The 15,303-nt window shown below is 50.6% G+C and overlaps 8 protein-coding genes across 8 annotated transcripts; 4 read left to right on the top strand and 4 right to left on the bottom strand.

Annotated features, from left to right (window-relative positions):
* Positions 1-31: 31 nt before the first annotated feature.
* Positions 32-1,356, top strand: N7511_004145 (DUF2406 domain-containing protein; the record flags this gene model as incomplete). The annotated part of the gene is made up of 5 exons (XM_057126570.1): positions 32-212; positions 279-356; positions 408-521; positions 580-633; positions 686-1,356. The coding sequence occupies 5 exons, from the start codon at positions 32-34 to the stop codon at positions 1,354-1,356; spliced, it is 1,098 nt and encodes a 365-aa protein (XP_056985460.1).
* Positions 1,357-2,351: 995 nt separating this feature from the next.
* Positions 2,352-3,542, top strand: N7511_004146 (uncharacterized protein; the record flags this gene model as incomplete). The annotated part of the gene is made up of 1 exon (XM_057126571.1): positions 2,352-3,542. The coding sequence occupies one exon, from the start codon at positions 2,352-2,354 to the stop codon at positions 3,540-3,542; it is 1,191 nt and encodes a 396-aa protein (XP_056985461.1).
* Positions 3,543-4,064: 522 nt separating this feature from the next.
* Positions 4,065-4,867, bottom strand: N7511_004147 (DUF3602 domain-containing protein; the record flags this gene model as incomplete). The annotated part of the gene is made up of 5 exons (XM_057126572.1): positions 4,065-4,199; positions 4,320-4,442; positions 4,531-4,600; positions 4,728-4,758; positions 4,825-4,867. 5 exons carry the CDS (start codon positions 4,865-4,867, stop codon positions 4,065-4,067), a joined length of 402 nt encoding a protein of 133 aa, XP_056985462.1.
* Positions 4,868-5,420: 553 nt separating this feature from the next.
* Positions 5,421-6,855, bottom strand: N7511_004148 (putative mitochondrial phosphate carrier protein; the record flags this gene model as incomplete). The annotated part of the gene is made up of 6 exons (XM_057126573.1): positions 5,421-5,493; positions 5,555-5,574; positions 5,636-5,981; positions 6,049-6,302; positions 6,352-6,516; positions 6,580-6,855. 6 exons carry the CDS (start codon positions 6,853-6,855, stop codon positions 5,421-5,423), a joined length of 1,134 nt encoding a protein of 377 aa, XP_056985463.1.
* Positions 6,856-7,761: 906 nt separating this feature from the next.
* N7511_004149 (putative cystathionine beta-synthase (beta-thionase)) lies at positions 7,762-8,351 on the top strand (the record flags this gene model as incomplete). The annotated part of the gene is made up of 2 exons (XM_057126574.1): positions 7,762-7,866; positions 7,917-8,351. 2 exons carry the CDS (start codon positions 7,762-7,764, stop codon positions 8,349-8,351), a joined length of 540 nt encoding a protein of 179 aa, XP_056985464.1.
* Positions 8,352-8,714: 363 nt separating this feature from the next.
* On the bottom strand, positions 8,715-9,148 carry N7511_004150 (vacuolar ATPase assembly integral membrane protein VMA21; the record flags this gene model as incomplete). Its single annotated transcript, XM_057126575.1, has 3 exons — positions 8,715-8,854; positions 8,911-9,002; positions 9,057-9,148. The coding sequence occupies 3 exons, from the start codon at positions 9,146-9,148 to the stop codon at positions 8,715-8,717; spliced, it is 324 nt and encodes a 107-aa protein (XP_056985465.1).
* A 355-nt stretch (positions 9,149-9,503) lies between these two features.
* On the top strand, positions 9,504-12,851 carry N7511_004151 (DEAD/DEAH box helicase; the record flags this gene model as incomplete). Its single annotated transcript, XM_057126576.1, has 1 exon — positions 9,504-12,851. The coding sequence occupies one exon, from the start codon at positions 9,504-9,506 to the stop codon at positions 12,849-12,851; it is 3,348 nt and encodes a 1,115-aa protein (XP_056985466.1).
* A 741-nt stretch (positions 12,852-13,592) lies between these two features.
* On the bottom strand, positions 13,593-14,975 carry N7511_004152 (tRNA-dihydrouridine(20) synthase (NAD(+)); the record flags this gene model as incomplete). The annotated part of the gene is made up of 1 exon (XM_057126577.1): positions 13,593-14,975. The coding sequence occupies one exon, from the start codon at positions 14,973-14,975 to the stop codon at positions 13,593-13,595; it is 1,383 nt and encodes a 460-aa protein (XP_056985467.1).
* Positions 14,976-15,303: the final 328 nt, after the last annotated feature.

Genomic DNA, 15,303 nt, shown 5'->3' on the forward strand with positions numbered 1-15,303 from the left:
CGCTAGCACCAAGTTCGGTGGACCTACTAAAATGGCCGCCCCCCAACCTCAACGAAGCCGTGGCTTCAGCGTCAAATCTGACAAGTCTCAGTCAAAAGAATCAGGCACATCCAGCCATAAACGTGGCCCCTCGGAATCTTCCCAAGACAAAGCTCGTCACAGTTTACACACCAAAGCCGATCCGCTGGTCGCCATGAACGAACTCCAACCCAGTAGGTGTCCACCGCTGATTTTTCCACCTTCACCGGTCGCATTTGTCCAATTCTGACGGTCAACAGGTATGATGGCGCTGGAGAAGTCCAATCTGGGCTCCCTCCGCGAAATGGAACACAAAGATCAATACGGGAATGTTATCAGTAAGCTTTATTCTCCACCGTCCGTGGAATTCTTGCTAATCCCTTGCGTAGCCGATCCCGACCTGTCAAACCCCACCCGTCCACGTTTCGAGCGACCGTTAGATACCATCCGATCGTTTGAGGCGGCCATTTATGGCAGCAGTCGTGCGGCATATGCCAGAACAGGTACGTGGTTCAGCGACCCCCGGCCATGGGAGGAAGAATGGAGTCTAACACTGGGCAGAAGATGCAGGATCACAAATGGGTGATTTCAGCAGACGAACAAGCTACCACGGAGGTAAGATGACCACCAATCTATCTCAGTCCACCATTTAACATGAAACCACTAGGCCAAAACAATCACCGATACGACCAACAAAACCCCTACGGCTCTCAATCCCGCCCAGACAGCGTTATAAACGCCTATCAAAACACCCCACAAGGCCCCGAAAACCCATACCCATACAACAACGGCAACAACCGCTCTTCCCGACGACCCCAATACCCGCGCGGCGCCTCAACCTCCACAGCGCCTACCTCTCCAAATTACCAAGACCCACAATACGGCAACATCACAAACACAATGCACAACAACAACAACCAATACGGATACCCGCAATCCGGCCACGGCTACCAACGATCCTACGACAACGTCACAGCCTCAGGCTGCGGATCAGGAAACACAGACCCGTACCAGACCACAGACCCCAGTTCTCTGAATAGCTCAAACGACCAGCTCCAGCAGCAAGCCCTATACCAGCAGCGCATGGACGAGCGTGCGCAGACCGAGTATGGCTTCAGTGGATTTGGCGGTAACCCCAAGAACGGCCAGCAGGTGCAGCCGGTTGGAGATCCAAACTGGGGTGGACCTGTTGGTGGAAGACCTGCTCCTGCGCCTCCGGCTCATACCCAGTCTCCTGTTGCTAGTGGGGGTGGAGCTGGCGTGCTTCAGAAGAAGGGAAGTCAGTCTGGTGGGGATAAGCGGAAGAGCTGGTTCAAGCGCCGCTTTAGCAAGGATTGAATGTGATATTCGGTCTTTGCTGCAGGGTGATGTGTAGTGTGATTGTGCTGTGTTGATCTGGGCACAGTGATCTGTATACCCGGGCTCTACTTCTGCTATCGATGCGTGCATCCATTTTATCTTTTTGTTGTGTTTTCTCCTATCTGTTCTGTCTGGGGTCTGGCGTTTCTCATTTCCCTCTTTTCTTCTTTCTTGATTTCTGTACTCGTTGTTTTCATATCGCATGCTGTAATGAGGTTATGATACATGGGACCATGGGACATGCGATGGACTGGAAACTGGATTCACTTATTTATGCTATCTTACCTTTTTGACTCGGACTTTTGATTCTCTGTTCTGTGGCGTTGTACATTGTATCCCCATGGCGTTCTTCTGTACTTGATCTATCTTCATCTTCATCTCCATCTCCATCTGCAAATATCAAATATCATTCGGGTATTTCATTTCTTACTTTGTAGTTTTGTTAAACCAGAAATACACATAACTAACTACTGTAGGTATATATGCCATAGCTCTGTACTCATACGTCTAGTTTCTACCAATAGTACCTAGTCGCTTCAATTGTCAGCATATGAACTTCCCAAGGTCGAAGTGGAACATAAAAGTTCGACCAGCTGATAAGGTAGCTCTAGACATTCCGTTTCGGGTCTAGTGTGAACACCCTGTGTCGATCCTTTACCGATTCAAATCATGCCCGCCCCACTCGAGTTCCGCTCGGCTCGACATGATTGGTTGAACATCCGATCTATTCTCTTATTCTAACTGTTCAGGGCCTTAGCTGTTTTGTAACATACAAGTCTTGCCGAAAAGCTTTTACTAGTAAACACTAATATTGTGAAGCGTTCCACACTGTATACAATTCGATCTGGTATAGCAGATTACTAGTACAAGATGTGGCTTGAAGAAAGGATCGGGCAGACAGTCAACATAAAAGGGGGCATTTCGCCCACGAGCAACAACATCAAGCTCAAAAATACCAAGCAGAAAACCTCAAAATGCGGTATCATCTCAAGTCGCTCCTGCTTGCGCTCACGCTCGGCGCCAGCACCGCATTAGCACAGGATGCTGCTTCAGCGCTCGTGAGCCGTCGCCTCACCGAGTATCTGATGCCAGCCGCCGCCGAGACACACGAGTTTGCACGCGTGCCGGACTCGAACTTCGTGCTGCTGACGCAAATGTCCGACAGCCAGCTCATCAAGATCGAGCTCGACCCAACCACCGAAGAGCCGATTGCATTTCACTCATTCCACATAGGAAAGAACAGTACATCCGAACTACACGGCGTGTGGCCATCAACCGTCCACCCCGGCATGATGTGGCTCTCACTACAAGGCGACAACGAACTCCTACTCGTCGACCCGGGCCAGAACCTCTCAACCGCGCCATCCATCATCAAGACGATCCCCATCCCAGCGCCAGGCAACGGCCCGCACTGCGTCTTCGAGATCGGAGACCGCGTCTGGGCCGGACTGAAGGTCGCATCCGAGCAAACAGGCCAGTACTACGTATTCTCAGCCTCGATATCCAACAGCACCGACCAGACCCTCTACCCATGTCTCAACAGCCCAGTATTCATCAAGGAAGAGCCGACAACAGGCCTTATCTACGTCACGCAAGACACCGACTCCTCCATCATGCGCATCAACGTCACCAGCAGCGAGACAGCGCAGCTCCCGATCCCGCCCAGCGTCGGCAACAACGCCGTCGGCATGATCAGCGCCTCGGGCCCGCTGAGCGGCGTGTGGTTCACGCTCGCCGGCAACGCCACCGGCGGCACAGGCACCTTCGGCCACATCGGCTCCTCTGGCGAGATGGAGTTCTTCCAGCTGCAGCATCCACTGCTCGGCACCAATGCCGGCCTGCTGCATCTGGCCGATGCGTCGAGCGTGGCCGGCGGCCCGGCCTTGTGGCTGTTGTCGACGTCGCTGCTTAGTGCTAATTCGCCGGATGCGCTGATCCGTGTCACTTTCGATGCGGCTGTTACGTCGGTTTCGGGCGAGGAATATGTTTCCATGCTTACGCAGAATGCTATGGTGCATCGCGTCTTGCCGTTGGATGCTACTGTCTTGGTCTCTGAGCTGCATACTTTTACGCTCGCTCAGCTTACTTATAATAATACTGTTGCTGGGCAGTGGTTGCCTGCTGAGGCGGTTAGTAATACTACGGTTTATACTCAGGCTGGTTAAAATGGGAGGTTGGGTTTGATATTGATGCTAATATCAGAATTAATGGTTCAAAACTAATGGTTCAAAACTAATAGAATAAATAAATGGGAATTGAACATAATGTGTTGTCTGAAATCCTCTGTGCGTATATTAGGACAAGAATTGAAAAAATGGAGTCTCAGGAAATATGTAACTCGACTGGTTAACAATGCTGTATCTATATGAGATTTGCCTATTGAATGGATCTCAAGTTCCTCAAAACAAACATATATCCACAAGTCAGTATAGTACCGATTAGAGATAAAAGAGCAGTGTACAGCGAGCGATCCAGACGTATTTCAAAATGGCAATCGTACACAAGATAAAGAAAGAATATCAAAAACGCATCCAATCCATTAACTCAAACTCAACGTCTACCAACAGTAAATGGGAATCACAAAACAACAAAAACATCAAGAAGAACCTGACTACCTCATCTACCTCTCCACCCCATCACAACGGTATCACATGATAATGATAATGATAAGTCGATGATAATCAAAGTTACTTCCTCCCAAGCAACTTGTTCTTCAACTTATCCGCCAACCCATCATGGTGAAGGGACTTCTTCTTCTCCTCCTTCTCCTTCTTCTCCTTCAGGCTAGCGTCGTCGAGGTGGATATTTCCTTGGCCGCCGCGCTATCCAAATCCCAGTTAGCAATCGATCTCAACAAAGTCCAATCCAGTACTTCATCCAGCCAAGAATGTGGGATCTGGATATGGACATAGATATAAAAAGTACAGAAACCAGCCACTCACCCCAATATGATAATTCTCATCAGTGGAATCCCTGACTGCCAACTCGGGGATCATCTCGCTGTCATGAGGGACCTTGGAGGTTGGGCGGACCATTGGGGAGCCAATGTTTCCTGCGCCGCCACGCTGTTGGATGTGTGTTAGTTATGATCGCTCGAGGTATGTGCACTGCATCTTGAAGTTGATGCGAGGGACAGTGGTTGTAGGTACATACGCCAGCAGAGTAAGCACCATCGCCCTGGTCGCCGTAGACGCCTTCGCGGACGATCTCGCCGTCCACGTATCTATTCTCGTTAGAACCATTTTTAAGTATACCTCTTGTGGTCCTGTGTATTGGATTATATCATGTTGGGTTTGAAGTGATGTTGTAGGATGTGGTGTGGTGGGTGGTGCAAGTGCGGGGATTCGTACTCAGTGTCATCATGGCCGATATTGCCCTGGCCTGCGATGTATACATATCAGTATCATAGCAGTGGGATGGAATAGAATGGGGAAAGGGGTGATATACCTCCTCGGCCGTGCGAGACCATTGGTGCATCGTGTTCACCCATTTTGTCTGTGAGGTGTTAGAGTGAGGGTGTGAGGAGGAGGGGTGAGGGGGGCGATGCGATCCTTATCATGATAGATCACAAGACGATAAGGCAGGGAAGAGGGACTTCCGTATGCAGGTACAGAACTAGATCTAGATATAAAAAGGATATCCACTTACTGAGCTTGGGCTTGTAGATCTAGGATGTCAGATGTTTGGTGTTAGATCTGGAACAGATCCGAAGTGGAGGTGAAGTGGAGGATCTAGATGAAATACGACCGGGACTGGCTATATAAGAGTCACCAGCACTGGATTGTTGCGACTTATTTTCTATCGATTTTCTATTAACTTGGGCTGTTTGTAGTGACGTTCTTGATAAGATAACAGGCGCCGATTGGTGGGAGTGTGACTAAGTGGTTCGTCCTGATAGCGAGCTTGGCATATGCTTCGACTCGGAGGATATTACGGATGAGAGAGATTGAGATTGATTTCGACACTTGCATTCTGGATAACATACATCATGGCCATGGGCATACATGGGACATACTATCAATTCATCGCTTGTGTTATTTGGCTTACTTACCCTTCTTGTCCTCGCTCAAGCCGCCGGTGGTAGGGAGACCCATGAAGATCTTGAAGGAGTCATAGCTGCAAATGAATGTCAGTATATACTGAAAGGAGTGAAAGAAGGGAGAAATAGAGAACATACATCATCCATTGCAGACCAGTCTATGACATCACGTTAGCACAACTCAAAAGATCATATATATCACTCTGCAATGGAACTCACCAAAGTGCCAATCATTACAATTCGAACGGGCAAGCCATTCCACAATCCACGGAATCCGATATCTCCGTAGATACGGCTCATAGCAGCTCCGAAAGCCTCACCAGACTGGCGATTCGCGTTCAACTTGCTGACCATCACATCGGCTGGGTGCGACACCACAGCACAGAGGATACCAGCCAGGTATCCAGCGCTGAAGGCAACGGCAGTCTGAGCTCCCTTGTTGTAGTCGGACTTTTGGCCGGGCAGTTGGTGATAGATCATCTCGACGATGGTTTCGAAAGAGGCAAACTTCATCATGGTGTATGGGACCTGACGGCCCCAGAGAGGGTAGAGGCCTTTGTAAAGCCTGGTATAGTCAGTATGCATCTCAACACGGTAAATTGGCACGAAATGGGAATTTAAATGATACTTACCCGGCCACACCCTCCTTAGAAACAACATCGGAAATACCACTGAATGTGCCCCGAATATCAGGAGGAATGGTAGTCTGCGTGCGCACTTTGACAGACTCAAAGGGACAAAGAGCTAAATCAGCGATGACCTCGGCCGAAGCACTGGCCGTTAGGTAGAGGGAGGTCTTCCACTTCTTGGCATTCTCATGGCCAACGAGGTCACTGTAGAAAGACTTGAAGAACTCGTAGCCGCCGTACTTGAAGGCACCTTGGGCCTAATTATTTGATTAGTAGGTGATGACTGTGCTGGGTGGGTAAACTCACACTGTATCCGAAGAAAGTAGGACTCCAGCCAGTAAACACACCCCGGATCCCCTCAGCAGCACGGATGGTCCGGTAAGCCTGGATATTGCTCTGATAGAGCTTGGGATCTACTTGGCGACGGCATTTGATCAGATCAAGAGGTGTCACGGCCGTGTGGGTCAGACCCTAGTCAAAACATGCTGATGAATGTCTGTTACGAGAACGTAGAGGAATGGCAAAGCTGCTTACACAGGCGAGCAAACCACCAAAGCTGCATGTTGCGTAGTACTTGAGTGAACCAGGTTCGATTTTGCCAGCCTTTTCTTGAGCCTTCTTGCTCGCCAGGTTGTATTCGCGACCTGCTTCGTGAGCGATTGCGTCGGCTTTGTTTTTGGCGTCATCTATGGCGCTCCACGCGGCGAACGGTGTGGGTCTTTTGGGAGCTGGCTTGGACTCAGACTGAGTAGCTGAAGGACCCAGAGGGTGTCCAGCAGCCAGCATCTTGATGATTGACTGTGGCAACATTGGTTGTTTACCGGGTCTGCGCTTGTACTCTGTGGGGGAAGATAGAGAAGAGAGAGACCTTCGGGGAAATGGCGCATTACATCATCTGGGCCCCGGGTCTTTATCAAAGGTTCAAGGCTGCATCCTTACCCTGGGCCTTGGGGCCAATTTAAGACTACATGACATGATTTGGGCTTTGGGCCCGTCCGCGTTAGAGTACTAATGTACCTGGCCCTTCTTGGCTGCGTGTATCTGGCTTTGAGATGAAGTCTTATTCGGAAAGCCTTGCACCACGTTGCATAGGTAGTACTGAGCACCCGAACGTGTGTTCGAGTATACCTAGGTACACTTCTGCTATCTCAATATACATGCGTGATATCTGTAGATTGTGGCCCACATTGCGTCTTGTTGACGTATATCGTGCTGTTGTAGCTCAGGGGATCACGAAGCTTGCTCCACGACGGCTGTTATAGAGATAATCAGCTGGTCTTGACGGTCAACTCTCTGATATCAATCGAAGATCTATCGAAGGGACTGTGGGTATCAAGTGGAGTCACGTCTAAACAGCCGAAAGCAGAATCGGATCTCCACCGATAGTGGGATAGTGGGGGGATCCTAGATATTGACATTCCTGAATAGAGCGACTCGAGTCTTTCTATCTCATTCAATATCCGTAATAGATTGTCAAGTGTAGAGTATAGATGGTAACATGCCCCTCCAAGGTGACGTATGGGCCCGGGAGTCTTGGCGGTGGAGAAACAGAAAAGGTGCCGAATTTGATCAAATCAGTCCTTTTCTCTCTTGACTCTCTCGACTCATTGCTCGGGGATACCTCACATCTCTCCCTGGTCAATTCTTCCAATATCCACCTAATTTAGAACTTTACAACAACCCTCCACCTACTACCCCTCCTCCGACCACACCAAAATGGCATCTTACCTCACCGGCAGCGAGGCCTTCACTCGCGAGAAGCTCCCCACAGAAACCTCAGATGCAGGCCCTCAAGCTGCCTGGGCAGACAAGTACCGCGGGGTCCGCTTCCCCGTCCATGAAAAATCAAACCCCAGCTAACCTCGAGACAGGCAACCATTGAAGACCTCGACCCCCCACCTGCGCTCTCCATTTCCTCCCACGACCCAATCGCCAATGCCCTCATGGCCGCCTACGAACGCGACTACACCCACCTGACAGTCATCTCCTCAACCAAGCGCTCCCTGCTCGGCTACCTCAGTATCCCCCGGTTAAAGGAGCTCCTCGCATCCGGCGCGGTGAAGGACTCCGACCCCGTCTCCGAGGCCATGCAGCGTTTCAACCGCAAGCGCGGCATCTACCACGTGATCACGATGGAAACACCTCTGGAAGAGCTGGAACGTTTCTTTGAAAGCGAGACTGGGCCTAATGGCGATAAGCGCGAGAAGCAGCAGTTTGCTGTTGTTACGGATGTGGCGCGCAAATTTGTGCTTGGTGTTGCTACCAAGGCGGATCTAGAGGAGTTTGTCAAGCGCAGACCTACCTAAAATATGAGTTACTAAAATAGTGTGTGATTTGGGATGTGGTTTCCTTTCGGCACAGCATATCGGCGTATTCTGTCTATCTCGTGGGTATAGTCTTTTCTCTATAAGTGGTTCCTTCAACATGGACTGCGAATATCTTACTTGAATATGGGTTGACTAGGATGGATGGATGTGTTGGGGCTTTATGTGCCTCGGATTTGTCTGGGGCGTGGTTGTTCTTATGATATCCAACAACACGAATGACTTGGTCAATCTTACTTTTTTTCCATTGCAGATAGTTTGAATGTGTTGTAGTGTACAAATGACCCGTGGAACCCGAATTGATACCGCAACGCCAAAGCAGGAGCACCTGACTCAACGCGGAGCTTACTGAGCTTTCTTTGAATCTGACTTGGGCTTGCCTGCTTGCCTGTCCTCTTGGTCTTCTTTCCAGGCCACATAAATGTATGCAAACAGGACCACATTGGCAGTGACGGCAGCAGTGATTCCAGCAAGTGTGGAGCTGCCTGTATGACATATCTGGTCAGAAGACAAGCTTGTCATGGAAGTAAAAGGGACATACCGCTGAAGATGGTGTTTACCGTCAGAAAGTACATTCCAATGGGTGCGGCCACCATGGCTGCTGTAAAGCCAAGGAGCTTGTAGATCACATCCCTATATCAGATATGTATGAGAGTTGGTCTCATAGTTGACTTTCAGGAACCTTACGCAGGGACGGCAGGGGTCACATCGGAGTTGCCTTGAGCTGGAGCTTTGGCCACGTCCGCGTAGGACTGACCATGGGGACGACGGGCAGACATTGATCTGATGGTCCAAAAGGTCGAGAAAGGGTAGAGTGTAGAAGTATAAGACGAAGCGACGAGTGGAACAAAGTGAAGGGCGGAGACTAGTTCCCGCAGTCACATGCCAGCCTTTGATTGGTTGGGAGTATATAATAGAGAGAGTAAATACATAGTGATCAGACAAATTGTTATTGAGACTATTTTATATTGTCATTTTCTATTCACTTACAATCCTCATTATATCGCTTATTGTCTGTTTAATCAATCGCTACACGTGATTGGGCGCGTCCAGTATTCGCGTTTCCGCCCTGGCAGAAAAAACAGTTCCTGAGGAGCCCATCAGATAGAGCCTCGATGCTGTTCACAGATCGCTATGGACCCTGTTTCTGACATTCCCCATAAAACTCCCTCACCTGAACCCGAGTACGAAACTATAGCAACTCTCCCGATCGCTACTCCTTCCCAGCGTTTTACACAGCCGACTCAACTCGTCGACAATCCCTACTCGCGGAATACTGTTATCCAAGTCGCCGCTTCTTCGCCTACCGGTCCTGCTTCTTCCCCTCCTCGAAAGCCTCAACCGCAAGGAGGCTTACTCTCATCTTTGATTGCCCCCTCAGGAACCCAGTTCCGCCCTCCCTCCGCCGGCCCTGCCAAAAGAAAGCCGGTATTCGATCTTGACGACGGTCCAACCTATCGCGGCGGTTCGTCTGAGGACGAGCAACACTGGCGCAGCACAGATATCAAACCGGCCATGTTTGAAAAAACCGTTCGCAGCCCCGAAAAAGAAAAAGTCATGGAGTCCCCTGTCCGCCCCGACGCCGGTCCAATGGATCGGTTTCGCGAAATTACTGCCTCGGCAATGTACGATCCCAAGTCTGCTTCCATGAAGCGCTCTGCAGACGAGATGGGTGACTCGAACATGAAGGGCGTCGCTATGAAGAGAGTTCGACAGGATATGCCCTCCCGCGCACAGCCCGTTGCCTTTGCATCGACCCCCGATATTACCTTCATCCAAGATTACCGATTGCGCATCAAGGTCGAGCGCATTCTCAAGATTATGCCTCATATTCCCGTACAGATGATTATTGATGCTGTTGTACAGGCCAAAGGTAATTACGACGACGCCCTCAACCTTTTGGCCGACAGTGCCCCGACGAATGGTGTCCAGACCGTTGAGATTGAATCGTCTGAAGATGAATTGGCTTCGCCAGCTACAACAGGTCCCATCCCTGTGGCCAAGCAGAAGATCAAGGCCCGTGGGACTATCCACGACAAGTGGGCTGCTATGAATTTACCCACCAAGACGCAGGACTCCGATGAGGAAAACAAGCCCCGGCGCCGTCTTGTTCGTGGTCCCAAATCCTCTCGCACTGCCTCACCGGCTCGGCCCGTGATAATTGATTCCGATGATAGTCCACCAAAGAAGACTCTTAACCGTCTGCAAAAGGGCCGCAGAATGGCCTCCCCTCGCTCGGAATCCCCCGAAGCCATGATGAGTGATTCAGATGATTCAGATGTTCGGATTCAGGAACCTACCGCTGGCGGACTGGATTCCAAGGTCTTGAAATTCTTCAACACTTGCGCCGTTCGTGATTTGGCTGATATTGCGGCGATTCCTGAGGAACAGGCCCAAATCATCATCAAGAGCCGTCCCTTCCAGACTCTTGATGATGTTCGCGTTGTTTCTGCTCCTGTTCCAGAGACCACCAAGCCCAAGGGTAAGCGGGGCGGTAAAGCCCCTAAGCCCATTGGCGAGAAGATTGTTGACAAGTGTGTCGACATGTGGACTGGCTATATGGCTATCGATGCGCTGGTTGCTGAAGTAGAGACGATTGGTGCACCCATCACTGCGGAAATGAAGAAATGGGGTGTCGACATGTTTGGCAAGAAGGAAGGCGAGCTCGAGCTCACTAAGATCCCCAACCCCAAGTCACACGATTCAGGCATCGCAACTCCCTCGTCTGATCACCAATCAGCTGACGAGGACGACGAAGATTCGCTGGTCCCGATGCGCAAGTCCCGGTTCATCGGTCAGCCTGCTATCATGGCAGATGACCTTGAAATGAAGGATTACCAAGTGGTCGGAATCAATTGGCTTTCACTTCTCTTTGAGCAGGAATTGAGCTGTATCCTAGCTGATGACATGGGTCTGGGCAAGACTTGCCAGGTCATTGCGTTCTTGGCCCATCTCTTTGAGAAAGGCATCAAAGGACCTCATCTGATTGTGGTGCCATCTTCTACCATTGAGAACTGGCTCCGTGAATTCCAGAAGTTCTGCCCGGCCCTCTCAGTTATGCCTTATTACGCCGGTATCAACCAGCGTGCCGAGATTCGAGAGCAGATCGAGGACAACCGCGATAACATCAATGTTGTCATTACCACTTATACAATTGCAAAGGCGAAGGTCGATGCTAAGTTCCTTCGCGATGTTGATTTTACTGTTTGCGTTTACGACGAGGGTCATATGTTGAAGAACCATCAATCTCAGCTCTATGAAAAGCTCATTCGCATTCCTGCCCGCTTCCGACTCCTTTTGACTGGTACGCCTCTTCAGAACAACCTGCAGGAGCTTGCTTCTCTTCTCGGTTTCATTCTACCGTCTGTGTTCCGTGAGCACAAGGAAGATCTCCAGGCCGTCTTTGCAACCAAAGCAAAGACCAGCGACGAGTCCCACGCAACCTTGCTCTCGGCTCAACGTATCGAGCGCGCCAAGTCCATGCTCAAGCCATTCGTTCTTCGACGCAAGAAGCACCAGGTCATTGATCTCCCCGCCAAGCATTCCCACGTCGGCTGGTGTGAGATGAAATCCTCCCAAATCGATATTTACGAGCACGAAAAAGACCAAGTTCGCCAACTTCTCGCAGACCGCGCAGCCGGCAAGAAGACCGGCTCCAAGTCTGCCAACATCCTCATGAAGCTCCGCCAAGCAGCCATCCACCCGCTCCTCGCTCGCCGCCACTACACAGACGAGATCCTCCAAAAGATGTCCAAAGCCTGTCTCAAGGAAGACAAATGGTCCCTCTCTGACCCAAAAATCATCCTCGAAGAACTCCTCCCCTACAACGATTTCGAATGCCACCACATGTGCGTGGAGAACCCCAACTCCCTGGGCAAATTCAAACTCAAGAACGACGAATGGATGGACTCCGGAAAGGTAGAACACCTCCGCGAGCTCCTCACCCGCTTCATCGCCAACGGAGACAGAACCCTCATCTTCTCCCAATTCACCATGGTAATGGATATCCTCGAACACGTCCTGGAAACCCTCAAAATCGAATTCGTCCGTCTAGACGGCCGCACCAACGTCGAAGACCGCCAATCGATCCTAGACGCCTTCCACGAGCGTGAGGAGATCCCCGTCTTCCTCCTCTCCACGAAGGCCGGTGGCGCGGGTATCAACCTGGCCTGCGCGAACCGCGTCATCATCTTCGACTCGTCATTCAACCCGCAGGAGGACGTCCAAGCGGAGAATCGGGCTCATCGTGTTGGTCAGACTCGCGAGGTGGAGATTTATCGCCTTGTTACTCGTGGTACGATCGAAGAGCAGATCTACGCCCTCGGTCAGACTAAGCTTGCGCTTGATCAGGCTGTTGCGGGCGAGGACGAGGCTGGTGCTAAGAAGGGTGAGGAGGCTGGTATGAAGGTTGTTGAGGGGATGATGATGGCTGAATTGCAGAATGGTAATGGGTCTAAGGATCAGGTGGTGGAGGTTGAGTAAGGGGATGGGAGTTGGAGATTGCGAACGAAACAGAGTCTGAGTTTGAGTGAGAATGCTTGGCTTGACTTCTGCTTGTGATTTGAGTCTTCCTGTCGAATTGGTTATAGGAATCGACATGTGGTTGATGGCGATATTGAATTGAGGTTAATGGCCATTGGCCATTGCTATGGCTATTGGCTTTGTTATGGCTGTGGCGAGGACACGGCATGATGTGCTTATGTTTGTTTGCATGGTGAATTCTCGATATACTGGCAGTATGGCATTACATTAGTTAGTACATGGTGTTTTTGGGTGGTTTTCTGTGTGAATGGTGGCTTTTGACTTTGATTGTGAGCTGTGGGCGATTCGGTGCATATTCTTATACTGCTGTGCATTACACTTAGAAATTTACTGCATTTGGCTATTATCTTGTTCATTTGTAGACTCTGCCGTGGTATTCAGTGGATTCTAACATAACAGTATTACTGGTAGATAGTGGGTATTGTGATAAGTTATGTGGTGTTTTGGAGAGCTTGTAAGTTAACTCATCAATGACAAGCATGTATAACGGTGCATGTTCGTATTTTGTCATGTTCGTATTGTGTCAAGTGGGGAATCTATATGAATATGACAGAAAATGATGGGGAAAAACACCATGGATGCACCAAAAGAAAGAACATAAAAGAAAAAAAACCAGTAGCTATGCATGTTGACCGAGACCGTGCTGATGATTAGAGTAAAGAAGGGGAAAGAAAAGCACGATTAAGCGGCCACCTGAGGCTGAGTCTGAGTCTGAGGCTGAGTATCCACGGGAGGAGGAACAGCGGCATCAACTGCGGGCTGCTCATCAACCTTGGCCTTTTGCTCAGGCTGAGAAGTCCTGCGGATGGGACCACAGCCATTTTGCACAGCAGGAGTAGCCTTAGACCTCGCAGGGCCACCACCAGCGGCACGAGCAGCCTCGGACTCCATAGCATGCTGCACAGCCTTGGACTTGCCCTCAGAGGTCTCAGCTAAATGCGCAGAAGCAGGGGCAGAAGCAGGAACAGACTCCCACTTCTGTGAGAGGTCCAAGATCTCATCAACACGCATAGCTGTGGGAACCAAATCATCGAAGCCCAGACTGCGACAGATATCAAGATAAGTCTTGCATTGCTTGGCCTCCTTGAATTCCTTGTTCTTTCCAGGGATCAACATATTCATCAGATACTTCGTGTTGCCCAGTCGGTTCTCAACCTCCAGGCAGAGCTTCAGATATTCATAGACAACCTCTCTCCAATCCGCAACACCACCGTCCTTCTCAGCACGGAAACAGGACGAATTCGTCTCGGCAGAGGTAGCAATCATTGCTCCGTCAACGCCGTACTCGCTCATGAGCGCGAGTCCCTGATCACGCGACGTGACATCGCCGTTCATGACACAAGCCACACCAGCTTCGTGACAGATCTCCGCCACCATGCGGAGTTGATCACGGATTGCGCGCTCACGGGGACGCATTGGCGTTGTGCGGCAATGGACAGTCAGGCCTGTGATACCCGTTCTAACGAGACGGGAGACAAGAGCGCGAGTTTCCTCCTGTTCGGCGAGGATGCGGATCTTGACCGAGATGCCGATTTTGAAAGGCTCGCCTACTTCTTTGACGAGGGCTTCGAGGATCGAGACGAGGAGGTCGGGTGTGCGGAGGAGGGCAGCGCCCATGCCGCCGGAGGTGCTGAATGGTTTGGGACAGCCAGAGTTCACATCGATCCCGTCTACATCGGCTGCCACCATGGTAGCGGCTTTCACAGCTAGTTCTGGGTTTGCGGTTCCCATTTGGAAAATGAGACGGCCTGCTTCGCGGCTTCGGTCGATGCGATAGATGATTGAAGCTTTGGCTGGTTTGTCGGGGCGGCCGCCGTTTGAGGGCATACGTGTGAATTCGACTGTGCCGTTGCGCGGGTTGATGCGTCGCTCTGCACCGATGAGGGATCGATCGATTGTTTCAGGGCCCCAGACTAGGTCTGCGCCGTACTTCAATGCTAGGAGGCGCGAGGGGAGTTCGCCGGAGCGCACCATTGGTGCTAGAACGATCTTGTTGCGGTAGTCGACGCCATTGACGGGGATTGGCACACGGGCCACTGTGGCCGGGGAAATTGCGTTGGTCATTGTGCGAAGGAGTCTGATCATAGCATACTGCGGGGTTGAAGCTGAGTCTTTTTTTTCTCTTAGGAGTTCCCCGAATGATTGATATCACGTGGTGATAGGGGCGAGACTGGTTCACGTGGACATCACGTGGCAGTGGCATCACGTGGGTATGGATTCCCAGTATTGTTACAGGTTGCGCTGGTCCGGTCTTTTTTCTTGTGGATGGCGCCAATCAGATGACAAGATTCCCTGCCAAGGATCACGACATCGAGCGATTGTAGGGTTTCGTCATAGCCAACTTAGGGTTATTTAAAGTACGGAGGTAGTATACGAAGCCATGGCGACAGTT

Source organism: Penicillium nucicola (assembly GCF_028828085.1).
Source record: "Penicillium nucicola strain IBT 29836 chromosome Unknown utg000003l, whole genome shotgun sequence".
Classification (NCBI taxonomy): Eukaryota; Fungi; Ascomycota; class Eurotiomycetes; order Eurotiales; family Aspergillaceae; genus Penicillium; species Penicillium nucicola.